Source organism: Fistularia commersonii, chromosome 20, assembly GCF_037954325.1.
Source record: "Fistularia commersonii isolate RoL2024-O1a breed Wild chromosome 20, RoL_Fcom_v1.0, whole genome shotgun sequence".
NCBI lineage: Eukaryota > Metazoa > Chordata > Actinopteri > Syngnathiformes > Fistulariidae > Fistularia > Fistularia commersonii.
In genome coordinates this window covers 10596035-10622237 of record NC_141303.1, presented here as the reverse complement: position 1 = coordinate 10622237, position 26203 = coordinate 10596035, and the positions used below count along the sequence as shown (strand labels likewise).

At 39.2% G+C, this 26203-nt stretch overlaps 3 protein-coding genes and 1 pseudogene across 3 annotated transcripts; 1 reads left to right on the top strand and 3 right to left on the bottom strand.

The window, feature by feature from the left end:
- Nucleotides 1-275: 275 nt before the first annotated feature.
- On the bottom strand, nucleotides 276-969 carry LOC147222912 (uncharacterized; annotated as a pseudogene).
- A 2976-nt stretch (nucleotides 970-3945) lies between these two features.
- rd3 (retinal degeneration 3, GUCY2D regulator) lies at nucleotides 3946-10728 on the top strand. Its single transcript, XM_086166623.1, has 3 exons — nucleotides 3946-4084; nucleotides 6048-6359; nucleotides 8649-10728. The coding sequence occupies exons 2-3, from the start codon at nucleotides 6070-6072 to the stop codon at nucleotides 9004-9006; spliced, it is 648 nt and encodes a 215-aa protein (XP_086022749.1). The 5' UTR covers nucleotides 3946-4084; nucleotides 6048-6069; the 3' UTR covers nucleotides 9007-10728.
- Nucleotides 9474-14241, bottom strand: LOC147222910 (uncharacterized). Its single transcript, XM_086166624.1, has 7 exons — nucleotides 14096-14241; nucleotides 13775-13844; nucleotides 12293-12472; nucleotides 12081-12142; nucleotides 11893-11982; nucleotides 10722-10814; nucleotides 9474-10640 (listed from the first exon to the last, which is right to left on the bottom strand). Exons 1-7 carry the CDS (start codon nucleotides 14096-14098, stop codon nucleotides 10590-10592), a joined length of 549 nt encoding a protein of 182 aa, XP_086022750.1. The 5' UTR covers nucleotides 14099-14241; the 3' UTR covers nucleotides 9474-10589.
- Nucleotides 14242-14652: 411 nt separating this feature from the next.
- Nucleotides 14653-24828, bottom strand: rhag (Rh associated glycoprotein). Its single transcript, XM_086166621.1, has 10 exons — nucleotides 24555-24828; nucleotides 19679-19862; nucleotides 18972-19122; nucleotides 18589-18736; nucleotides 18275-18441; nucleotides 17932-18069; nucleotides 17474-17595; nucleotides 17308-17381; nucleotides 17065-17138; nucleotides 14653-16596 (listed from the first exon to the last, which is right to left on the bottom strand). The coding sequence occupies exons 1-10, from the start codon at nucleotides 24730-24732 to the stop codon at nucleotides 16522-16524; spliced, it is 1311 nt and encodes a 436-aa protein (XP_086022747.1). The 5' UTR covers nucleotides 24733-24828; the 3' UTR covers nucleotides 14653-16521.
- Between the last annotated feature and the right edge of the window lie 1375 nt (nucleotides 24829-26203).

The following is a 26203-nucleotide window of genomic DNA, read 5'->3' as shown; positions in this document are numbered from 1 at the left end:
CTACACTCAGGATACTGGAGCCTATCCTAGCTGCTGCTCACCAATGCTGACTTCTGCTCTCCATCTGGTTTCCACTATTCTTTCCCATAACTTCATTGTATGGCTCATCAACTTTATCCCTCTATAGTTGCCGCCATTCTGCACAGCCCCCATATTCTTAAAAATGGGCACAATCACACTTCTTTGCCATTCTCCATTCCTCAGATATCCTCTCACTCTCAAAACTGTTTCGTATAATCTCACCAGAAACATTACTGGTGCTTCTCCTAGACACTTCACACCTCCACAGGCATATCATCGGGACCAACTGCCTTTCCACTCTTCAATGCTTTCCTCACTTCCCTTTTACCAATCAGCTACTTTGTGGTCTACAATAGTCACCTCTTCTACCCTTCCCTCTCTTTCATTTTCCTCATTCATAAGCTCTTCAAAGTAGTCTTTCCATCTTCCCATCAGTCTTCTAGCATCTGTCACTACATTTCCCTCTCTATCCTTAATCACCCAGACCTACTGAATATCCTTTCCATCACTATCTTTCTGATTTGCCAACGGGTATAAAACATTCTCTCCCTCCTTACTGTCCAACGCCCTTTGTTTTGCCTTTGCTACCTCTATCTTTATCTTACGCTGTATCTCCCTGTACTCCTATCTGTTCTCTTTAGTCCCCTCAGTGTCCCACTTCTTCTTTGCTAACCGCGTTCTTTGTATATACTCCGGTACTTCCTCATTCCACCACCAAGTCTTATCTACTTTCCTTCCAGACAACACACCAAGTCCTCTCCTACCTGTCTCCCTGATAACATTAGCTGCAGTTGTCCAATCATCTGGAAGCTCACCCTGACCGCCCAAAGCCTTTCTCAACTCCTCCCTGAAAACCATACAACACTCTGCCCTTTTCAGTTTCCACCACTTTATCTTCTGCGCTGCCTTTGTCCTCTTGATCTTCCTCGTCACCAGAGTCATCCTACAAACCACCGCCCTATGCTGTCTGGCTACACTCTCACCCACCACTACTTCGCAGTCACTGATCTCTTTCAGTTTACTTCATCCATACAAGATATAGTCTACCTGCGTGCTCTTAGCTTCGCTCTTATAACTTATCCTATGTTCCTGTCTTTACTGGAAAAAAGTATAAACTACATTAATTTCCATCCTTTTTGCAAAGTCTACCACCATTTGTCTCTCTGTGTTCCTATCCTAGAAACCAAACCTGTCCATCACTTTATCCCTTCTATTGCCTGCACCAATATGTCTATTGATGTCTGCACCAATTACCACTCTCTCCTCTGGGAATATTCTGCGCCACTTCATCTAACTCATTCCAGAACTTCTCCCTCTTCTTTCCTAACTCACATCCCACCTGTGGGGCATACCCACTAACAGCATGGAGCATCACACCTTCAATTTCCAGTTTCAGACCCAAAAGTCTGACATTTTTTTTCACCTTCAGAGCATTCCTAACAAACTCCTTCAAGATAACTCTTACTCCATTTCTCTTCCTGTCAGTACCATGATAGTACAACTTAAAACGTGATCCTAAGCTTCTAGCCTTACTACCTTTCCATCTGGTCTCTTGGACACACCGTATATCCACCTTCCTTCTCTGTATCATGTCAATCAACTCTCAACCTTTTCCTGTCATAAACCCAATATTCAAAGTCCCTACTCTCAGTCCCAGACTCTTGCTCTTCCTCTTCTCTCTGCTTCCGAACACATTTTCCTCCTCTCCTTCTTCGACCCACAGTAGCCCAATTTCCACAGGTACCCTATAGGTTATCGGTAACGATGGCAGCCATTGTTAACCCGGGCCTTCACCAATCCGTTATGAGATTCTCAAGGTAGGTTAGCATAATAATAATAATAATAATGCACTTATGCACTTTCCATCAAATTACAAGTATGAATTGAATGAGGAAAATAACACATTAGATATTAAATTTAATTTTCTTTAGCCTTTCTTTTCCAATGTCTTTTATGTTTCAAATAAAGTAATGAATAGATATATTAGTAAATAAATACATAGAACACAGATCAAGCCAGGAAATAACAAAATGCTAAACACAGCTATTCCTTAAAACATGCAGAATTGATTGTGTGAAACTGATGTATGTTTATAATTTTAATACATTTGGCTTAAAGAAAGTTGTATCTTGTTTGTTCTTATTTACAATAAAAACATGGGAGTTGAAAAGAAAGTTTAAATTTTTATTTCCCCTGAAAATTGGGGGGGGGGGGGTTATACAAAATTAAGAAGAACATAAAGACAAGAATTATGCTGTCCAAAACACTTAAATAGAATAATAATTCATTTAAAAAAAAAACAATCAAATGTGGTATTGCCTAAAAAGGGTTAATGGAATTATCAAAGAACTCTGTTCCAATCTCTAGAGGTGAACTCCCTTAGTTTAGGGTCAGACGAGGGTCCCCGCTCAATTCACCAGCAGCTCCTGCTGCACGCGGCAGGCAGGGTCAGCATGGAGCTGATGGAGGGAATCACTTTAGGAGCTTAGCACAGTCATCTGTTTGGATTATACAGGGAGCTCGGCCATCCATCTGTCACCTCCGGCCCGAGTGTGTCCACCTCGGGCCGCACTCACAGTATGTGGCTATTTTTCGGATGGATTAAAAACAAGGCGTGACCCAGGACAGTGTCTGGATCATGTAACAGTTCATTCTCTGTCTTTCTGCCAAACATGCAGAGCACTTTGTTAGAATCACCTGAGATGGGAGTTTTGAAAAACAAAACTCAGCAGGACTAGATTCCCTGTTCCTGATACCAATATAAAGATGCCAGAAAATTGTGAAGCTAATTGTTGAATTATATTTCAGGTAATGATTGTTTATGTTTGGCTTACGTACTGACATGTGCTCAGATGTTGATCATCTGGCTGAAAAACATTTGTCTATTGAAGACCCATTTATGGTCCACAGGCAGAGAGTTTAAGTCCAATGTACATGCTATTATCACATACTATAATCAGAAACGAGCTCAAAGGAATTTACTTAAGAGAGAAATTTAAAATTCAGAAAAAGACAATTCCAAATTGTGATGGAAATATGTATAGTTTTTAAACTAACTTTTAAAAGGTCAGATATTTTGTCACAATACGCGCATGATAAATTCGAGAATCATACAGCCCTGTGCATTAAATAAAATAATATTTATTACATCATACTCCCTGCAGGCACTGACTCCACGTAACCCAAACAGTAACATTCAAATGGCACCCATGATGGTATTTAAACGTCTTATTGATACGGTGCACAGGGGGAATATCTTCATCATGTAATAACAGATCAAATCTGGTAACTTTGTGTATTTGAATATTGTACAAACACAAGCACCTACACTTGGATTGTGTGTTTTTGCACAGGCTCCATGTTGTCATGTCTCTGCTTGAATTTTATGCTGCTGAGGTTTGCAGCAGCTCACACCCCTCCACACACACCAGACCTCCGTATCCACCCACACGATAACCTAGTGTCCTATCTTCCTTATCTCCCCTAACCCACACTCGCAAGCGACCCGTTGCACAATTAGTACTTTCCCCAACCGTCTCTCAGTTCAAAGCTGTTGAGACAGGCTTGTCAGCTGCTGGAAGCCAATCTGACCTCTTTCAGACATTTTGTTTTTAAAATGAGAGTAAGGTCACGCTCTTTTCAGAACAACATCCTCTGATTTATCTTTGTCTTTGCATCTCACTGCTCAACCCACTCAGTCCTCTCTATCTGCCCCTTCATCTCTCTCAGGCTCCCTTTTCAGCCGACGGAGCTTATTGTGGACAAATAGGCTTAGGAGCGTCGCTATGGCAACAGTGAATTGTTCAAAAAAAAAAAAAAACAACCCTGAACAAGCAAATGATCGTCAGGAGCTCCCACTGTCGACAGTGCGCTGAACTTCCTGCAACAAGTAGAGGCAGGTCAGAGTGGCTCCTGGGAGGAGGAGGAGGTGATATTGAGGTGGGAGGAAGATCTATTTAACTTCCCTCTGGTTTTCAGCTCCTCCTGCCTCCGTCTCTCTGCAGACACTCTCTAGGTTTGGTTGCTCTCTGAATCACAGAAAGCACTCCAAACAGAAAAGGAGGTAAGGACATGTTTCTTTTGTCTTTCTTTTTAATTCTTATTTCTAGATTGTGACCGGGTGGAGTCACAAGAGAGTTTCTTTGTAATTCTTATTTCTATATTGGGACTGGATGCTGTACCATTGTTGGTTGAGGTGTCAGTGGAAAAAAAGTTGTGATAGAATTATAGAATGCAGACCAGAGAACAGATCAGAAAGGGGGGGATGCGTAAAAAGGTGGAGTGTTCAAGGACATTTCTTGAAAAACAAGCAAAGTTTGGATGTTATTACAGCTTCGGGAAGAAAATCATTGCTCTATCATTTATCAATTTATACTGATGAATTACAAAGGGTTTGTGGTACAGTTTCAATGGATCAAGTCTGTACAGGTGGAAAGCGGGTGGTATAGTTGATCTTACACCGTCATATTTGGAATGTATTAAATGGTCAGACAACCTGCAATATTCTGCGTGACTCAATAAATACAGCTGACCAGAGGTAGAGCTAATAATTAAGTTTTGATGTAGGAAATTGTGCATTTAGATATCTTTCTTTGGATCATGCTGAATAATGAGGTGAAAGGTGCCTTAAAAAAACAAGTAAATAATTAGAAAATGTATTACAAGTGGCCAAAAAAATGAGAAGAATGCAGAACTTGGCTTAAAAAAAAACAACTGAATTTTATATAGCAGGTACATTATCAAACATATTTTCTCCAGCGGTCATTGTGTGGACCCCCATCTTGAATATCATGTGACGCAAAGGCTTGGTAGCCAGTCGATCTCCATCTTGAAGTGTTTGTCAGCTCAGATGTGAAGAGGCGTGTGTGAGATAAGTGATTTTTAATCATAAAATAGGTGCTGATATTCTGAATTAAAACCAGCACAAATGACACATACGTACACACACTGATCAAGCATTAAAAAAAACCTCAGCCTGTGAACAGATTAACCTCAGATTAGAAAGGACACTTACGAAACGAAGGCACTAATTACATCTTCTTCTTTTACTTTTGGCTGCTCCCTTCAGGGTTGTAACAGCAAATCAACTTCAGCAAATCTAACCCTATTCTCTGAATCCTCTGAGATGGAAAATATACAGCTGCAACACACAGAATAAACACACGCCTTGAGGCTCAGAGGTTCTTTTCATGATCAAGACAAAAGTAAATTCATTTGGTTTGAATAAAGAAAATGACAGAGTGACGCAGCTTATTAATCCGTCATTCAACCCATCAATCATTGCAATAGTTTTACAGATACTGCTTAAATTGTTTCTAGTTGTCAAATACTCAGAAAACAAGCGACATTTAGTTCAGCACTGAATGGAAAAACAATAATAAATACACGGCAATTATACAAATATAAAAACGTGACATATTACCCAAAGTAAAAAAACAGTGAGCCACTATAATGAGCCAACATCCATCAAACACAAAAGATTATTCCTGTTAGAATGCTTTTAATCTTCTAAAGAGCCCCTGCCATGTTTCTGAGCTTTAATTACATAGCAGTGGCATCGGACACCCCTGGACAGAGGGACCTTTCCATTCACTTAACATTTTGTCATTCATTTGATTAATTTTGAGATCATATTTCAAAGGAATTCAGAAAATCAAAAGCACAAATAAAATGCGATTGTTGCCATGCACAGACTAAAAAAAAAAAAACATCACACTTTGAAGGCAAAGAATGAGTGCAATGTGTTATGTTTATTAATTTCAGTCTGTGCTCTCATTTGTTTTCTATTACTTTGTCATTGCAAGCTTATAGATTTTAATTGAGTGCCCTAAGAAAGAATTGAAAGTGGAGAATTTAAACAGCAACCTGGTATAAATAGAAACAAACTGTGTCTTTTATTCACTAATTTTATCAGTTATAGGTTCTTTTATATTTCTCAGGTCTTTTCTATTTTTTTTCTTGTATTTTTTTTCTATGGATTTTAAACTGCATTCTGCAAATTTAGTCTGATTGCTCCCTATCATTAGGTGTGTGAAGGAGGACCAGGCCATGGCCTCCTGGTTCAGCTGGAATGAGCCGTATCAACGGACACCTCGCCGGGACCCCGCAGACGTGGTCACCGACACCCTGATGCTTGAGTTCAGCTGGCAGCTGAAGGAAGCGGAGCGGCAGCAGAGGGAGAGAGAGAACGAGTACCGCCGCCTGAAGACCGGGGTCGACTACAGCTGGCTGGCAAACACACCGCGCTCCTCCTACAGCATCAGCACCGGGGAGAGGATCGGCCTGGAGGAGCTCTGCTCCAAGGTGCCACCATCATGTTGCGGCCTCGCAATCCTCAAGTAAGGCAGGGCCAGCACCGTGCCGTGCTGACTTGTGACACGCATAAAACATAAAGGCAGACAGATCTTATTCCGCTTTGTTTCTCCAATCTATTTATCTCATAACGTTTTACATTTTCATACAAGATTAGTCAAAGGCAAAGGGAATTGTTTCAGTCCTTTGAGGCATTTAAGGATATTCCGTTCAAAGAAAAAAATCAGAGAATGAATATTATCTGATGTTACAACCACAAATGAAAATATTATAGCCTCAAATAACTTTTTGTACATCTAAAGGCAACATTGTATTTTAAATACATGCCTTTATACATTATACTTGCATTATGCCTACTTATTGCGGCGTTGGCTTAATTTTAATTGCTGTATTTAAAGACAGAATCCAAGCAGAGAGAAAGATTGATATTTACCATTTTTTTAAAGCTCCGTGTGTTACTTCACAAGAGGAAGAATAAATAGAAAGCTGACACTGATGCTGGAGGTCAACGGACAATGAAAGAGTAACACTGATTATTTCAGCCAATTCAAGCACCATAACTGTGCACCAAATATTTTGGGCCAAAATTCAAAATTTTGGTATTGAAAAATGTTTTTTTATTAAAAACTAATGGCCCTCAAAACACATTCCACAAGAACAGCCAATGCGAATGCCCAAAAATTAAAATAAACATTTGATGGGAGGAAAAAAAATCTGATTTAAAAAGAGTGTCAACCCATGGCTGTTTCCTCTGTTTCCAATCCAAGGATGAGTGTCTGTCAAAACTGATCTCACACAGCCAAATGAACACAGAGAAATAATCTATTTTTTTCATCAGTCAGACGATGGTGCGGGAATGACGATAATATCATCCCATAATGCTTTGAATTCTCCTGCAGCTAATTTGCGGGACAGACATTTGAGTTGGTTTCGGCATCCATTTTCAGTTCATGTAGTGTTAACTGACCATGGGGTTTTAAACGCATTTGCACATCCAGGGAGACAACATTGAGTATATGTACATGGTTTTGCTTTTGAGAACATGACCTTTCAGATGTGAAAGTGGCAGCAAGAAATAACTGACCTTCCATCCTCCCCTTAGCTTGAGCATATCTGGCTTTCTTCAGTTTAGAATGAATATAGAGTATCTCTATCGAATATTTTTCAGACTTTCAGGGAAAACTTTAAAATGGCTTCCAAATAATTATAAATTACCTCAGGTCGCAAATATCCTCCATACAGATAGATTAATTGCTCAACAGCTCTGGTAAATACATAGGCTGACATTTAGAAGGACTGTCTTCAGCTGTTGTCTCCATGTATACAAACTGCAAGTTTTGTATGTTCTGGTATTATATGAGTCTATTTTAATCAACTCAAATCAACAGCATAAGGGTGTGTGTGTGTGTGTGTGTGTGCGTGTGTAAAGCATATGTGTAAAGGACAGGTTAAGGTTCCATCTGCTTTTCCGTATTACCCTCAGTACGATTCTGAGTATCTAAAGCATGTGGTACAAATCAGAGGGATTAGAGCTTAAGGTGTGTGATGGCAGGATTATAACGTTTTGTACCCTCTTTACTGCTGTCTTGTTTGTTTTGGTGTTGTTGTTTTTGCAATCTCTTGCTGAAGGCAACCCCTGCCATTTATAAGGAGCAGCAAAGTAAAAACTATTAGCAATAGTCAATTTGACATCACATTGCCTGATAAGAGTTCTGATAACAGATCATGTAATTCATCAAAATGTAGTGGTATTTCTCCTCATTGGCATCATTTGCAGCTTGATGATAAAAATTTTGTAATCATCAACTAAAATGCACACATTTTATTATGTATTGTAATTGAATTCCTCTAATTCACAAGGCATCTTGTGGTTGACCGTTCTTGATCCAAATATTGCCCACCATGTTATTTACTTAGCAACGAAAAAAAGAGAATCCTCAATTTTGTAACAAATACCACATTTAAATGCTGTGACAATTAGTACACATTATATGTATGCTTTTCATGTGATGCGTCAGAGCTACATGTGGCTGTTAAAACTTAGTGACAATATCATTGCATGTTTTAGGTCACAAACTATATAAATTGTAATATAGTTGCTTCTGTGTCACGTGTTGACACATGCTTCTGTGGACAACATAAATAAGAAGGAAAGTGGAAATAATGTTAGAAACTGAAGCATTAAAAGCAGAGATATATCCACTTCTATACTAATTAGGAGTCAAGCCCGGAAAAAACCCTGCCTAGTTCCTATATAAAATTGCTTCTATGATACTGTACTCCGATCTTCATCATAGGTTCATGTGTTTCGTCAGGTTTCGCGAGATGGTTCAAGCAAATGAACCCGAGGTGCAGGAGGTGTCCGGCTTGTTCCGCTCAGCCGTCCTTGAGGTTCTGGATCACTTGAAGGAGGAACAGGAAGTACAACGTCTTGCCCGCCAGTGGAACAACAAACGTGCCATGAGCGTCTCCATCATGAACTTCAGGTCCCGGATCAAGATCAATCCGTTTGGGAGTACGGTGGGCCTGACCTCGGCTGCAGCAGAGGGGGCCGGGCTGAGCGACCTAAAGACGGTGTCGGAAGATGTGGAGAGAGGCATGGAGAGGGAGGAGAGGGTGTGGAGCATGCCTGACTTCAGATACAAAGGGAACAACAGTGGCAGAGTTGTCTGACATGAGGCATCTGTTTGACAGTCCTAAACAAGGGTGAGACTTCGCATCTGGTGATCCAGGCCACGTGCTGCTTTACCTTGTTGTCCTGAAGTATTTCCAAAAATATAGACCTGTCGTCAGGATCGGCACCAGGGCTTTTTATCAAGGAAAGTTTTAAAATGATTGACTCTGGCAGCGTTGCCTCCTACTTGACGTAGTAATTTATTTTAAGCATTGAAGAGTGTTTATTAGCCTTACTGGCCCAATCTAAATGTTGCCGGTTAAGTTTATCATTTCTCAAAGACGAAGCCACCTGAGATTTCTCGATCATATCTAACCGCTTCAGAGAGGAAACAATAAGGAGCTGAATTATTCCCTGTCCTCTGCCCACAAATTGAGAGCTTCATTTAGCAGGACCTGCTCTCAGAAGACTGTCAAGAAATGATACTAAAATGTTTCCAGGCTTGTGAAAGAAACATTTTGTAAAATCTTTCCAGCGGTTTATTTTCTCTCTTGTGACACAGCAATATTAAACATGACATTTTAGAGTGATTTTACCATTCATATAAAGCTTTCCACTGACTTGTACAGGAGTGTTATGACGATTGTTTCTATTGACATTTAATAAAATGAGAAAGGTGGAAACAAGATGATACAAATTAAACAAATGCAACAACGACAAACACTGAGAAATCATCTAATAATGCAAACTGCAAATATGCAGTAGACACCGATTAAACTGGTTCCAAAGTCAACTTATATGAAACAAGATGGTGGATTATTTACAAAGATACACATATCGGCAGTTGAGTCTATTTAGGAGATGCAATTAAGTAGGTAAGCCAACTTTAAGGGAAACTCGCCTTGCTATTATTGGGCCAATTGGACCTTAGGTCAACACAAAAGGAGACGCATCATCAAAGTTGCTTGATCGCAGTCTTGTCTACACAGGAGATAGAAGAAGATATTTTTTAATAATGAGAGCCAATGTTTTTTATTTGACCTGTTTGATATAAATACTCAACTGAATCAAAGCACTGTACAGTCTAACCCTGTACTGACGGAGCAGGTGTTTGCTTTCAACATCACTGTCCTTTCATTTCCTTTGAGCCACTACACTTACAGGCAGCGCTTAGAATGCTTGTTCCCCAACTTTTGATGACAAACTATTTTGATACCCCGGGATTCCATTCATTGCTAAGCCTTATATTTGAAGGCGATGTAGCCTTCTGGAGAACACGAAGAGAATCTATCCCCTCGTCCACCTATAGGCATAAAGTCAATTGGCGAATTTCCCTTTAAGCAGAATGAGCATAAATTCAAACCACTAGCAGCTTGGTAGTCCAATGACAGGTAGAATCTGTAACAACATGGCTCGTCACAAACTCACAACAGCAATCAGACAATGTTGGACCTCTGGGCATCAGTAAGCTCAAAATGCAGGCTGTGGTCTGAACATCTCACTCCCTTTAAGCCTGATGTTCCGCTGTGCTGGGGTGAATTTTCTCAGGAACAGTTTCTTCTCCTGGAAAGCTTCCTTGTAGTTTCCTGAGTTCTGTGGCTACACCTCAATTAAAGCACCACCTCTAGTGTCCACTGAGGCTTCACAGAGTGGAGTTTAAGAACTCAAGAAGCTCTGCTCGGTTTTTGTCCCGCTGCAAACAAACCAACTTGTGTGACTCCGAGCAAATAGCAATCCTCTCATGATAAACATAAGACACGCTCACGCAGGTTACCTGTTTGTCTTTCTTCGATTTCTTTACTTTCATCTTAATCTTCTTTCCTGTAATCATACTGTACTTTCCACCTTTCTTCCTTTCCTTTAAGTACTGAAAGAGCAAAGGGATTCAGACCATCAGTAAGCCTATCTTTCAAAGGAAAAAAAAAGGTTAATGCAAGACACATTTGACAGAAGAGGTGCAGGAGTGTAAACTAAAACATTTCCAATAATTCCATGCCTAAATATTGTAAGACCTCAATATCGAACAGTTTTACAGCTAATTAGCAGTATAGATCATATTTCCAACAATAAATATTAAAGGAGTGGTTGGCGCTTTGGCCTCACAGCACGAAGGACCCTGGTTCGATTCCAACAGAGGGACCCTTCTGTGTGGAGTTTGCATGTTTTCCTCGTGTCTACGTGGGTGTCCTCCGGGTTCTCCGGTTTCCTCTCACAGTCCAAAAACATGTGAATGAGTGAGTGTGTGAAGGGTTGTTTGTCTGTATATGTGGCCCTGCGATTGACTGGCAACCAGTCCAGAGTGTTCCCCGCCTCTCGCCCAATGACAGTTGGGATAGGCTCCAGCATCCCCCGTGATCCTGAGTGCAGGATAAGCAACAGAAGATGGATGGATGAAGTATTAAAGCTGTCTCGTGTTCCAAAAAGTCAAGAGGAGTAAGATGCTTATCAGACTGTGCATTTTTACGATTAAACATACTGCACAACTTCTTCCACAACAGTTTTGCCAGATGCTTTTGCCAACTAATGGGCAGAGTGAGTGAAATTGCCACTAACTATCTTGCAGTGGATAAATATATATATAAAAAATTAAAAAAAAACATAGTTTTAGTAGCAATCATTTTTTCCCAAAGCTTTGGTTTGAATTTATTTTGGTTTTATAAACAAGGGCGTTTTTTTTCCAAATGATATCTGTGCTTTTTGCAACCTTTGCGAGACAACAACTCATGATTCCAGAAAAACTAACAATAAATGCGTGGCTTTTGTGTGAGGGTTATATTGAAATGTATAGGAAAATGTATTGTAGTACAGTGTATTGTGATTCAACTGTTTTGTATCTCATGAGGTTGTTGCTGATTGCAAACTCTGGATGAACATGAACGTAAACAACAGCCTGTTCATGGTCGAATGGGGTGGTCAAACAAAGCTTAGTGACTTGAATGCACAACCTTGGAGATCTGAACAGGTCCAGAGTTTTCTTCTCCTCCTTTCGATTTTTTATCCTTTTTACGTTTTTGACGCTTCTCTTTCTTCCCTTTCTGCTCCAGAATAAAAACAAGAAGTGAAATATTGTCTTATGTGACAGACACTAATACAAATTTCTTCATATCATAAACAATGACAGAAAACAAAGTACTTTTTTGTGATGTTTTTCCTTTTTCCTTTTCTTAGACTGCTTTCTGGATTTACTTCGGGAATCTAAAAAAATTAAACATATAATGACTGGCAATTGACCATAATACTTGAAAAAATATGGAGGAAAAAACAAAAATAAAAAAAAACAATAACACATAAAATACTAAAAGTCCAAAGTTTTTCTGTTGTCTAACCCATTAACAATATACTTACCACTACTTCTAGAGCTACTTAGACTGCGACTGGATGAGCGTGATGAACCCGATGAAGATGACGACAATGAGGATGAAGACACCGAAGAAGATGAGGATGATGATGATGATGAAGACGATGATGATGATGAACTCGATGAGGATCTACTGCGGCTGCGTTTCCGCTTCTTTTTTTCTTGTTCTGAAAAACAGTAGATAATATCTATTAACATATCATAGAGTATATATCTTTCCATCATTGACGTTTTATCACAGGGGTCTCTCATGAATAAAATGGTGCAGTAGTTCCTTCAAAATATAATTAGGTACAAGATGTTACTACAATTAGGCACAAGTATTTGGATGAGATCTGACAAATGAAGGAATTCTGCCCTCACAGAGGATTAGAAATGACGAAATGAAAAGTTCCAATTACCTTTTCGCTAAACATAACATTATTAGAACACCCTCATTTTCAGAGTGTTAGGAACAACACAACATATGAAAAAGCATCCCTATGGGCAGTTGTGGTCTGTTCCCTCAGGAATCCATGAAAATATAGCGGATAAACAGGTGGCACTTATTTTATTGCTGCATTAGTATGTGAAAAGTGCTGCATTTGTTCCTGAAAGTGTAAAGAATAGACCCAAAGAAATAGGACCAATAAAGGTACCAGTTGAAAAAAGGACTAAAACTATTACAGAAACAGCACAAACTTTAGGAATGGCAAAATTAATGATTTAGTATATTTTTTAAGAGGAAATGATAAGGTGAGCTGAGGCCAGCCAAAAACCAAAAAGGCCAAAAAGATATGTAATGCTTACAATAAAATACTAAAGTAAACATCATAAATAAAAAGGTGTTTGACAACAGCAAAGAGAAAAATAAGGTCTTAATGCAGGAAGAAAAAACTTAAACTAAGTAGGGAGTAATAACCCAAACAGTCTGCCAGAGCAAAGAAGGAGAGTGAAAAGGGAAAGAAATTGGATATTCTTTAACTGCAGAGTCATCACTCCATCTCAGCCCAGCATAACACGTTTCTGTTAATATGACCACGGAGAGCAGCTCAAGACCACATTAAATCTGGGAAACGTATCTCAATGGATAAGTTTTAAGTCAAAATGACTTTCAGTCCCTGAGAAGGATAATACAGCAACTTAATTTAGTACTATCAATTTAGCATTTCTAAAACAGAGGGCATATCAATTAGAGTGGTTGTACCTCCTAAATGGAGGTACAACTTAAAAAACTGAAGGCATCTTGGTTGCTTTCCTTCACATCCACTTAGGTCGTGCCTTGTCCAAATCCTTGCATGTCACACTGCATGTTTACCTTTGCAAAAATAAGAATAAATTCACCTTAACTAAGATGATGCAGTTTAACTCCACTTCTTCTAAAGCATATTAGTTTTGGCGAGTCGTGCTTATCGGTATCACGACCTCAGTGGATTGTGATTGAATAAGTCAACGTTTCTGACTCTTGAATAGGACGGTGGGTTTCTAACCTCTGCCTCTTGTCCTCCCTTCTTCTGTCCTGGAGGTGGAACTGGACACTCTGCACTCCGCCTTAGTTGACTGAAAAGGTAGAAAAAAAAGTGTGATTTTTACCTGAAACTTTGTCCATCATCGGTCTGACAAAAGAAGCCCAAAGCAAAACACACATACGGGTGACAAGTGTAGCTTTATTTACAAACTCGATACACGGTCGGTTAACTGACCGCTCGTTATTCTGGGTTAATCAAGCTAAAGCTAAACTGCGTTTTAAGCTACAGATGTAACGTAATCTCTACTATAAGTTGAGGAGCAACTGCAGTTACGCCACTCACCATGGCAATACCCCGATATGAAGAAGCAGATATAACGTAGTATATAAATATAAATGTCCTATTTATTTATTCGAAGTTAAGTCATACAAGTTAGCATTAGCCAACAGCCTCAGAAGACATTTTGCATCCCAAGATGCACCGCTCCTACTGCTTCTCCTTCCCCGGTTGGCTTTTCAATATCGGTCCTCCCGCCGCAAGAGTGACACGGGCAGATTAGGAAGATCGGTTATAAATCCAGAGCCAAAATTGGTGTTATTCCACCAGTCTTTTGTTTCATTCACTGCTCTTTTGCTGCGGTTGATCGAAAACCGTCCCTCACTATTTCTGTCAGCGTTCAAGCCAGTCACATGTCTGTTACGAGTTCTGTTTGCTGTTAAGCCGACTTTGCCCCACAGCCAAGTGAGTACAAATGAATAATAGCCCACATTTAGTTATAAAGTACTGTAAGTAAAGTACTGTAAGTATAAAGTACTGTAAGTACTTTATAACTAAATAAATAGTAAAGAAAGTACTTAAAAGTGGCAGGAAAAAAAGCAAAAAAAAAAACGTCACGAAAATTTTTATTTGATGGATTTTTATTTGATGTACAAAGTCAATAAAAAAAAAAAATCAGTCACTTATGGTAAAATCAAACTGTGATGTAGATGCTTGTGAGAGCTTTCTGGACTCTGATGCGGACACACTGAATATATTTGCTTTTGTTCCTGGAAAAAGGGATAATTGTAATTGTGATGATGTTAAGTAACAATAATAAAGCGCAATTTAAGGGCACAGTTTAAGCAATCTATGAGGCAACGTGAGGTTTAGGCCGCCCCTGGAACACTGAACCACCAAGGAGTCGGAATTTAAAGATCTCTGCCTTACGTATGTTTAGAGGCAGGAAATGTCCTAATAGGAACTACAATGTCATTCTGGCATACATTGCTGCTAATCCAAATGGACACAACAGAATTTTCTAAATTTAGGTGTCCGATATTCGATTCTTAGTCTTGGTGATTTGGCCAGTTAAGTTTTCTTTACTCGAGTGCGCTGACTATTGATTTGGGATGAGATGATGAAGCATTTGTGATGTCCCACATCACGCTTCGAGTCCTTTGTCAAACCCTGCACATACATCGTTTCACAGTGAATTCCCAGATTCTGTTGCAACAATACGAAACAACAAATAAACTGTACATCACTACAGATACAGAAATAATAACGCCATGTGGCTGGATTTTTTATCTGTCAGTAATTTCTGACTGAACTTTTGACCTTACAATAATCAACAACAACCAAATACGCATGAACACTTGTAGAAAAACATATTTATTATGACAGAAGTAGTACGTAATACAAATATAGGCACAGGAATAAAAAGCACAAAATTGTAAGGCATTTTGTGAGTTTGGGATCATACGGTAAATGAAAACCCAAAATACAACTTCTAATCTATGTGTAGTCAGTATCATCAAGCCAGCAGCCCTTCATCTTTCCAGGTATAACACACCAAAAAGCAATTTTTCAGCACAGTGTATTAAAAGATGCTTAAAAGTCAGATTTAATCACATGCTGTACTCAGAATTATTTTTGACTCCGTACTTTTAAGATTGACCGAAATTACTAACTTTGACTCATAAACTAAGTGGGTCATTGCCATAAGAGGATTTTAAGATGGTACTTCGTAAATTTTTTTTTGAACAATTATTATTATTTGCACTCAATGCTTGCATTGGTTTTGGGAAATCTGCAAATATTCAGTACCTGAGTTTCTGTGAGTGCAGGCTTTTCATTTAAAACTGACCATGTCAATCATTGTTAGTGAATTTATATGTACACGAAAGAATGCAATTATTGTTATCAAGCAACACTCAGTGATATCAAGGTATAATAGATGATGTACGGCTGTCCTCTGATTGACAGAAAACAGTCAGGAGTGATGGAATACATCAAAGGTGGTTAGTAATGAAAAGATAAAGCTACCATCCTAGACCACATCAGGGTCTAGTTGACCATGGCTCCCTGTGGGGGGGCAGGGCTCCAGTGAGGTAAAAAGTTGCAGCAGTTCATAGCCATCACTGATCCCTCTCTGAAACCTCAGGTGAGATACATGGGCCAGATGTAACAAGGAAAAAAAGGAATCACTTTGGGAAATACAAGCTATATTTATATTTTGGAAACATGCTATTACACTTGTCAAAGCAATACATAAAATAAAGAAAAAGCTTAGTGGCTGTGAACGTTTGGACCCGATGTGTTTGTTCAGTGGCTCATGACATTTACTGCCAACAAAATTTTAGTGTAAGCAATGCGTCTCATTTGAATTCCTAAAAAGTTGTATCTTTTTCAGTTGGTAAAACAGGATTCATCATGTAATGGATCGTGGAAACCTGCTTATCCCTGGGTACATGTTGTGTTCCGGTTTTAAAAACAGCACTGTTTAGCTTTTAGACTTCTGCTTTGTTCTTTGAGTGATCAGCGTGAGCCAAACTCTCCTCATGCTCCTCCTCTTCAGCGGGAACCTGGAAAAGAGTCATTCATCACATCATCTTTCAGTATCATGCAGAAGACACAGATGTGCATGAACCAGCTGTTATAGTAAACAACAACACACATTCATTTGATTTATTCCACCAATCCTGTACAAAGGGTAAGAAGCATCCAATTAACCCATCAAGTGTTTGGGGCCCTCTTGCGCTGAGGCAGAGGCATTAATCACTTTACAACAGCACTCTCAGAAAAACAAAATCAGTGTTTTAATCTGTATTAAAAAACAAAGGAATCCCACTGTAAATGGTGTCCCACACTGGCACTCTTACTCCAGAATACTACCTGGAATACATTTTTACATGAAAACAATATCTTCCTTACCCAATCCCAGATCCCTCATTTAATTACCAGGGAAACAATAGCTATCTTGCATTTCTAGTTCTTTCATGCACAACTGTGAATACCCAAACATGATAATAAACAGGTTCTGCATTACTTACCTCCCAGTAAAGAGAGTCATCAAAGCAGTTCTGGTCTGGAGGCTGCCCCCAGAATGGCAGCTTCATTATTAAACCTTGAGAGGGAAAATTAATTATCAATCTATAATCTGTGTAAATTCAGCTCATAATCCTATCCTTTTTTGCCCAATTATAAGAACTCTTGCATTTCTCCGGAATGGTATACCTTTTGGTCTTTGATTCCTTGATTTTATAGGTACGTGCTAGATTTTCTGCTGTACTCACCAGTAATTGCACCTCCAATCAAAGCAAAACCAAGGGATGAACCCAAAGCAGCAGCTTGCATTGTAGCACTGTACCTGAAGAGAGGAGGAAAAGGGGAGGCAGAGATGTCAGAGCTATGAGTTAACTCCACTGGTAGTCAAAGCTGATATACTTTTATGGCACTTACCCCTCTGCTTTCCCCAAAGCCGCAGCCACGATCCCAGCCAAGCCTCCCAGGATACCGGGCATGCCGTGCAGATTGTGGACACCACAGGTATCCTGGATGCCCAGATTGGACGCCAGGATTGGCTACAAAATAGAAACAGGAATATTATCGCAACAAAAAATATATGCTTGGACTCACAAAGGAGTGTGCAGTAAGTCATTATTTTTGCTATTCAGAAAGTTTACTAATCATTTTTTGGTGAATTGATTTGTAAACTGTCATCAAATTACATGGCTGTCACGGTTTTCTCAAGTTCATCACTAAATTTTTGGATGCTGTATCCTGAAAGATAACACATATATGGGGTTTTATCAAATTTAGCATTTGAGGGGAGTACCACATTTTACTCCTAAAAAAAAACAAACAATGAAAGTACTATCATGTTAAACAAACAATATTGTCTTTGGTGTTTGACTTACAGTGAGGTACTTGAAGCCCAGGGTGGAAATGATGCCTGCCACGAATCCAATCAGCATAGCCCCATATGGCCCAACGTTCATGTCTGCGCATGTTCCCACGGCAACACCACCAGCCAAAGTGGCATTCTGAATGTGCACCTGAGGAAATAATGTGTAAGTCATGTGAAGCACACCTCATCATTTTGTATGGTGGCCAGACAGCATGAAGGGCATACTTTCAACACAAAATTAACATAATTGTTGTTTCAGGAATCATTAGCATGAATTAAATTAGAATGAATTCCTAAATAAAAATATTTCATAAATAGTCAAATTTTAGTATTTTTAATGGGACTAGTCCTACCATATCAAGTTTTCCTTTGTGCTCGACCAGGCTGGAGATGGCATAGGCTGAGAGAACGCAGGTGGCCAAGGAGAGGTAGGTGTTGATCACTGCAGTGAGCTGAATTAAGCCAGGTTCAGCAATGGCGGAGTTAAAACTGGGCCAGAACATCCACAGGAAAACAGTTCCTGAGGAAACAGTTAATAATACACTGCCTTAGCCAAGACAAATTACACTACAGAGATCCCACTATGTTTATCATCAGAGAAGCTGCAGGTATATGTATGTCCAGTAGATGGCAAATGTCATACAAGTGAATGAGAAATCAGACTTACCAATCATAGCAAATAGATCAGAATGATAAACAGATCCGTCGTTATCATGTCCGTTTTTAAGACCTGGGCGGTAAAGGACTCTGGCCACTGTCAGGCCGAAATACGCTCCAAAGGCATGAATTACCATCGAGGCGCCGACATCACTGGCCTGTGGAATTAAAATGACCATTTAGTCAGGATGAACCCTGTCACTGTTAATCTTTGTTGACTTCCGATATGTGCTTAAGGCACGCACATGATGACATCATTTTATGTTCATTTTAGATGAACATTTAGGGCATTAAATCATTTCTGTTGTGTTTCTAATACAGTGACACTATATGATACTGTGTTTATTGCAGAGTTTTGCTCAGGAGGTCAGTGGAATCATGCAGGTCACTTACCTTCATGATGGTTACCACTAAATGCTCATTGATGGAAAAGACTGTGATCTCCAGGATGGTCATGATGAGCAGCTGAACAGGACTGGTTTTACCAAGTACTGCCCCGAAGGAGATCAGTACTGTGGCTGTGCTGAAATCTGCATTGATAATTCTTCAGGAGAGGAGGGGAGGAAAACATGAAAAAAATAGTATAACAGTATTAGTATAACAGAGTATGAAGAGAAATACAATTACAGAAATCAAACAAACAAACAAATAAAAAAAGTGTAGCATGGTTCAACATTCATGAGGGATAAATCAATTCCCGACTCAGACCTGGAGGAACTGGAAACTATAGACCCTAGTTGTAGGTGGCTGACGCCTGAAAGTAATGTGTTTAACATATTTCTTACTTATTCTTTTAGGTAAAATTCATAGAAATTTCTTCTCCTTTCTTCTATCATGATCGCAGAGGAACAATACCTTCTAAATTTGTGTATTACTCTTATCCTGCAAAATGGCACCATTTCTTGCTGAGACCTTTCTAAATTGCTTAATTTTTATAGGTCTTGGCAAAAAAAGGTGTAAAAAATAAGCCTGTTTAAACTACACACACACACACACACACACACACACACACACACACGTACATCCACACACACAATCATACTCTGTTGATGTGTATTCATTTAAGTAATGCATTGATAAGCAGGTCCTAACAGCCTTACTTAAAGATGCTTGCTTTGATTTTCCCATCATCCATGTGCCAGAGACCCTGCATGAGGAGACCCCACTGCAGGCCAAAGGCTGCCAGGAGTAAGTTGATGCCGACACTGCTGAATCCATATCTCTTCAAGAAGGTCATCAAGAAGCCGAAGCCAATAAAGATCATGACGTGAACATCCTGGAACACTGAAAACATTGGAAAGAAGGGTTTGATAACTTTTCTTTTTGTATAAGTCCTAACTTCTGGGGGATGGAATTGATTGAGCTGATTTTTTTTTCTTTTTGTAAAAGTACTGTGGCTTATGCATTTGATTTATTGACCAGTTACTATTCTTGGCAAGAAGCATTTCCATACACTGGGACAGTAATGTCAGCTGGGATCAGGTTGGTGGATAAGTAATTCAAACATATTATAATAAGGGAGTGAAGAAAAAAATGTGGTGTTCTAAATAAGCTTCCCGGGGCTGATACTAAATGCGTATGCTCTAAGTAACTGGGAAGCTCGGGCATTCCATGGTTTGGTCATTTAGGACTTTGTTTATATTGTGCTGTTAGTTGTCTGGTGGACTCAGGGGTTCATCCAAAAAAATATGAATTTTCATAATTCATGAAAATGTTCTGCGAATTTACAATATATAAGCTTGCTCTATAGAAACAGCTGTGTTAATAGTAATAAATGATTAATTAAAAAATGGCTGTAAGCACTCTCACCCCCTCGGGAATTAAGGAACATTTTCCCCATCATAAACTTATGTGGAAATAACATTCAGGTAGAAAACAATGGGCCTCATTTCCTTTCCTCTGACCTTAATGAGTCTAAGCGTAGGCAGTATTGTCCAAATCAGACACCGTTTGTCTCTGAGCAAGCAGGCCCTTTGGCAAATGGGTGCTTGGACCTTGTTAGCTGTTATTTCTAACTTCCAGGCTGTTGGAAAATCTTTCCTTTGAGAGCGTGCAACAATCCATGTGTACATGTGCATTCTTGTTTGAGCGGATGTTGCCATTGTTCAGTGACACTCTAGCGGGTGTTATGGCCCTCTCAGCAATCACATGGGAGACCTCTTTGAAAGGCCGAAATGTTAATGGAGATCATCTCATCGGTTGTAATGTGGACTTTTTTCACTACTACAAATTTCCACTTTATCATCTTAGATAGCCAGTGTATGATCCCATGGAAAATGTTTTGCTGTTAATTTTTGAAGTAAATGGAAGGCTTTCAAACACGAGAGGAGAAGTGCCATACAGTCACCATAAATTAGAATGTCTGCAGGTATTCCAATGTCCTGTATCTCAAATTGCAGCAAGTCACACTGCCAAAAATGACCACTGGAAAATGTGTTGCTTTGTACTATTTTAGGCTGATTATATTATTTAGCAGGAGTAATTGGCAGAATTGCAATAGAGCTATAATTATGTGAGATTTATGTTTTATCAGAATTGATCTGTAGATGAATATAGAGATTATATAATGCAGTGGAACTGAACCACCAAACTCTCCGATAAATGCTCATCAGGTGAGGCATTTCATGACTTGGTTAGTCTTCTGCGGTTTTTGTTCCAGTGAGCAAACATAATAGAAACAACCACCAGGTGCCTGACTGAATGACAATGAAATAATAGTATTACAGCTTTTCAGGCTGTAGGCAAAATATTATTGGACCAAATGCTCAATGTTCTATTTATACATCCATGGGCCCTAACAAAGACTGCCAAGTTGCAAGCTGACAGAAGGCCTGAACAGACAAACTAACTTTCTGGCTCATTTGGACTTGCCCCACCTTACAAAAGTTCCCTTTTCTCTTTTTGACAAAATTCAATCCAACTTCCCCTCCAAAAAAATCACCCAGTCTTCTTTCATTTATCATGGTTTCTTTCTTCCACCTCCCAAATGCCTCTTTCAATAACCAAACAGCTGATAATGCTAAAACCATCTGTCATAGCACTCATTAGAGCAGAAATTTCTGGGATACTGATGATGTAGGGAAGCAACAGGATGACGTCAGAGGCGAGCTGGGTCCGGACAGCAGAGGGCGACAGATAGGAGATTAAGACCATACATGGAATACCCTTCATTACATTAGTAATGTGAAATTGCTCGATGAGGTAGTTAATCAACCGGGAGTAAGTAAGTGCTTAATGTTTCGCAGAGGCTTAGCGACAGAAACAAACTCCCCACCCCTCTGCCACCACTCACAGCTTGTGTCAAGTTACCAGGACAGAAAGAAAAAAGGTGGTGCGCTTCCTGCATATATAAAAGACAGACATACCAGGACTGCTCACATTACAGTGAGGGAATGTTTTCTCTTTTTTTAGCACTGACTGTTACCTATAGGGCAAATGTTACATCTGTACCTTTTATCGTCAACTTTAAGAATAATGACCCGCTACGTCTCTGCGTAGACTGTCATACTTCACCTAACTGGACTGTTATTTCCTTTTCGTGTTTGAGTGGTTTGGAATTCACAAAGTAATTTCCCCCACAGTTCCATGTAAATGTCTCTTTGTTGTATGTCTGATGAATGAGCCTGCAGGCCACAGTCGGCTCGCCAAGGAAATGAAAGCCATTATGAAAGTCGGAAATAGAAAAAAACATCATCAGCTACATAGCACATCTTGAAATAACCATTATTAGTTAGTTAATCCCAAAGCAAATATGTAAGATCCTGACTGGGCTAATTTTCAAATCATCTATTAGGGTCCACTTAATAGGGCATTTCCTATACAACAATAAGCACCTGTTTCAAGTGCAGAAGTGTGTGAATCATTAACCATTGTTGGATTTACATCACATAACACATATATATCATATAACATAACACAACAAAAAACACATACACAGGTGAATTATAATCGGTCCTTGCAATGATACAATGCAGTTTAAAACCCTTAAATGATTATTAGTGATGTTGGACAATTTGAATTGTATCTGACTTGTTTTAATGTGAAGTAGAATCCAATGCTGTTGTTTGCATTTACCTGAATCGCAATGAAAAACAGCGTTTTTTACTATGAATTTACCGGCTGCTTCAAGACTGAAATAATGGAATCAGTTTTATGTAATGTTTTAACAGATAAACCCTTTCAATTCTGTTAGTTTCCTCAGAATACAAAAAGACTTTCATGCCATTGAATTTTTTTTATATGCAAATTTTGCAAAGAGTACAGAGAAACAGTCATTTCCAGTGTTTGTGGTGAAGTATCCTGCAGAAGTAGGGGAGTAGTCGTGTGGCCTTCAGTGAGGCACATGACTGTTATCAAGATGTTTGCTAACTTCCAGTAATCTGAAAAACCTATTGGAGGGGGGATAGAACAGTAAAGAATACTTCCGAAACTGAATCTCGAGACTTAATAAAGTACTTTGTACCTTGAGTGATAAAATTCCATCATAGTTTATTTATAAATAAACTTTTTTTTTCAAAATTTCACTGGCCAAGAAAAAGTCCTTACTGAAATGCCCCATGAGGCCAAAGCCTTTAAATTATCTTAAATCCATTGAACCGATTCATTTGTCCTGCATGGAAGTGATGACATGTACCCCTGATCCAAGGATATGTCCATTTTTCTTCCGCTTATGTTACAGAGGAACCACACCAGTTTGACCTTCTTGCATTACAATTGTTAAATGCAACACAATTGGCTGAAATTCTTTGGCAATTTACCAAACGTGTGATGCACAAGTGTTTTTGACAGCCATGGAAATATGAGCCTCCACGGTCGAGTGTTTGGCCCCACCCTAATCCAGTGATCTGTTTTACTCATTGGCACATTGTTTATAATTCCCTCCTCTGTAAAAGGACATACGTGCAATGTAAAACACTCGAAATGACTGTTTCCAAGTGGTGCTGATTAATTTTAAAGATATAAAAGCACAGGGATATTAATGGGCTATCCACTTCATTCAGACAAATATCCATGCTTCAGTGTGCAGAGTGATAAGGACACTAACTCAAGTGTAGCACTTTCAATATGTTGTAATTCATTCTAATCTTGTTGCAGGGTAAAGATAAAAAAAGTCCCAATTAAATTTATATAAGTAATAGGTTATAGGAATCCCATTAAGTGGAAAAGGTACTCCTCTTAATACGAAAAATTAACAATGTCTGTATTTGCCATCTCTGCCACGCCCAGCCATGAGCAGACGGTTAGATGGCAGTTCTATGATGCCGCATCGCAATATTGATAAGAGTTTGCAGTGACCATCCTTAATTGTTAGCGCAAAAATGACATAAAATACTCTTTGTGGACATGGTTATTTTGTTTTGGAAATTAAATTGAACAAGAGTTGACCTTCCCTGTATGAGACTTGACACTTATCTCTGCAGGATCCTTTGGATTCCTTAGTTGCGTGTGTGTGAAAAGACTTGTGACAGATGAGAATGCGACCCCATGACTCCTCTTATTGCATCCAGCAGACCAGCTCGGTTAAACTGCCCCAAAATTCAATTACTTCTGCTTACAAGTAATTGGCAATTTTTGTCTTTGAAACTGAATTCACATTATTCCAATGAGTGTTTCCACTAAGGGTTGGTTTAACTTGAGGATCATGAAAGCTTGAAAGTTGAAAATGAGGATTTTTTTTTTAATCTTTAGAAAAATAAGGTTCATGTTTTTAACGCTTTAAAAACACTCAATGTAAATCAACAGGCCCCTAAACTCCCCAAGCTGATAATTACTTAATGATACACTTGCTGTGGAATCACCTATCTTTGCTGAATGTTGTGGCCCTTTGGATTGTGTTGTTATTGTAATTTCTCAACAAATAGTTATGGCTGCAGAAAAGAGAGGTGTCTAAAGATACTTGATAATCAAGACTTGAACTTCATTAGAACTAATCAAATTGCAAACATTCCATCATCAAGCAGCCATGATCAAACTTACTTGGATAGAGTTTCATGGGGTCTTCGCTCTCCTCTGTGTGGTTGGAGGCTCCATGGCTCCCGTGATGTTTCCCATCATCATAAACAACAAACACTGCAAACAGAATGATGGTGATAATTTCCAAAGTCAAGGCCACGATTGGAAATTTCAACCTCATGTTGGTGGCGTACGCTGGCATCCTGAGACTAACTCTGGTTATCTCTCACTGTGAGACACACACACGCACCCACACACGGTCTGCCTATCTGAGTTTTTTTGGTCTTGTACTGTGTGAAAGGAGGGAGGAAAGCAGTGTCTGGTTTTAAACAGATGTTTTTTTTTTTTTTTGTGGTGACCAATGACAGAGCAGAAGACAGAGGTGTAGACCCTTGTGAACACTCCCGTTATGTCTTGGCTCTGAAGGGATGGGTTTCCTCTGGATATCTGAAGGGACAAAACACAACACAAAGTATAATGACAGCCAGCACAACACTAATTACTCCTGGATTGCACTCATTTTTCACTGTCAAAGTCTTCTCTGTCGACTTCCTGGCAAGTGAAAAATAAATAACTGAAAAAGTACAGTAAAAATAAATGATTTAACATGCGATGTGGGAGCAATGGGAACTCTGTTATGTATGTAATGTGTGGAGTATATGCAGTCCTGATCTGATTACCCCAGAGCTGCAGTCATGTACTGTTGACAGCTTGTCTTTTGACATAGTTCTATAATAAACATGCATGTGCCTCCAGGATCCACTTCATGGCTCCCACAGTCAGTTACAGTCAGAGGTCAGATTAATTTTAACGCCACTTCTTTGGTCACAGAACTTCATGAATGAGCTAAGAAGGTAATCACTACCAGCCAGACATTTCTTTTGGTCTTGGACTTACATACTGTAGACTTTTCTCACAACTTTTGATAAATTACTTCCAAATGTTGAGAGATATCACTAACTCTGGGGCTGAAACTAATCTACTCCTGCTGATTCATTAATCAGTCAATGAACAATGAAGAGTTGAATATTTGGCGGATAGCAGTGCTTTTTCAATGGACGAGGCTAACAGGCAAACGTGAACTTCATCAGAGGATCTGTGGTCCAAGAGCTACAGTCAGTCATTCATGACAGAAACAAATGTGATATAAGCACTAACTCGCTATTAATCCACAACTGCCATTAAATAATCATTGCTTCAAATGGAAATTTGATTTTGTCAATGCCAGAGGAGCTCTTAACACGTGAATCTCAGATACCTCTATGCTACTCGTCAATAGGCTCATAGTTTCTTGAGCTCCTGGGGTCATCCCTCGCCTCTGCTGTAATCGTGAGCTTAGGATCCTTTTTTCAGTAGCTGTTCAACAGAGCAGTAAGTCTCGCCTCTCCCATGAGGCATCAGCACTCTTGAACCTTTTCACTTTCCCTCAGATCTTGACATTATGTTACTGCCTGGTCACCACCATGAGATTCAGGAGTATGGTTTTTCAAAAGAAGTAGTTGTGTGTTTGTGTGATTTGTTCACAAAATTTTAGGCAAAATCACTTTGTTGCAGTTGCTAATTTTTTTTTTTTAGAACTAATGATGTAGTTGTGATGGTTAAAAAACTTACCAAAGGTGTGTGTAAATGCATTATATCTGAGTAGTTTTTATACAAATAATTTCTTGGCACTT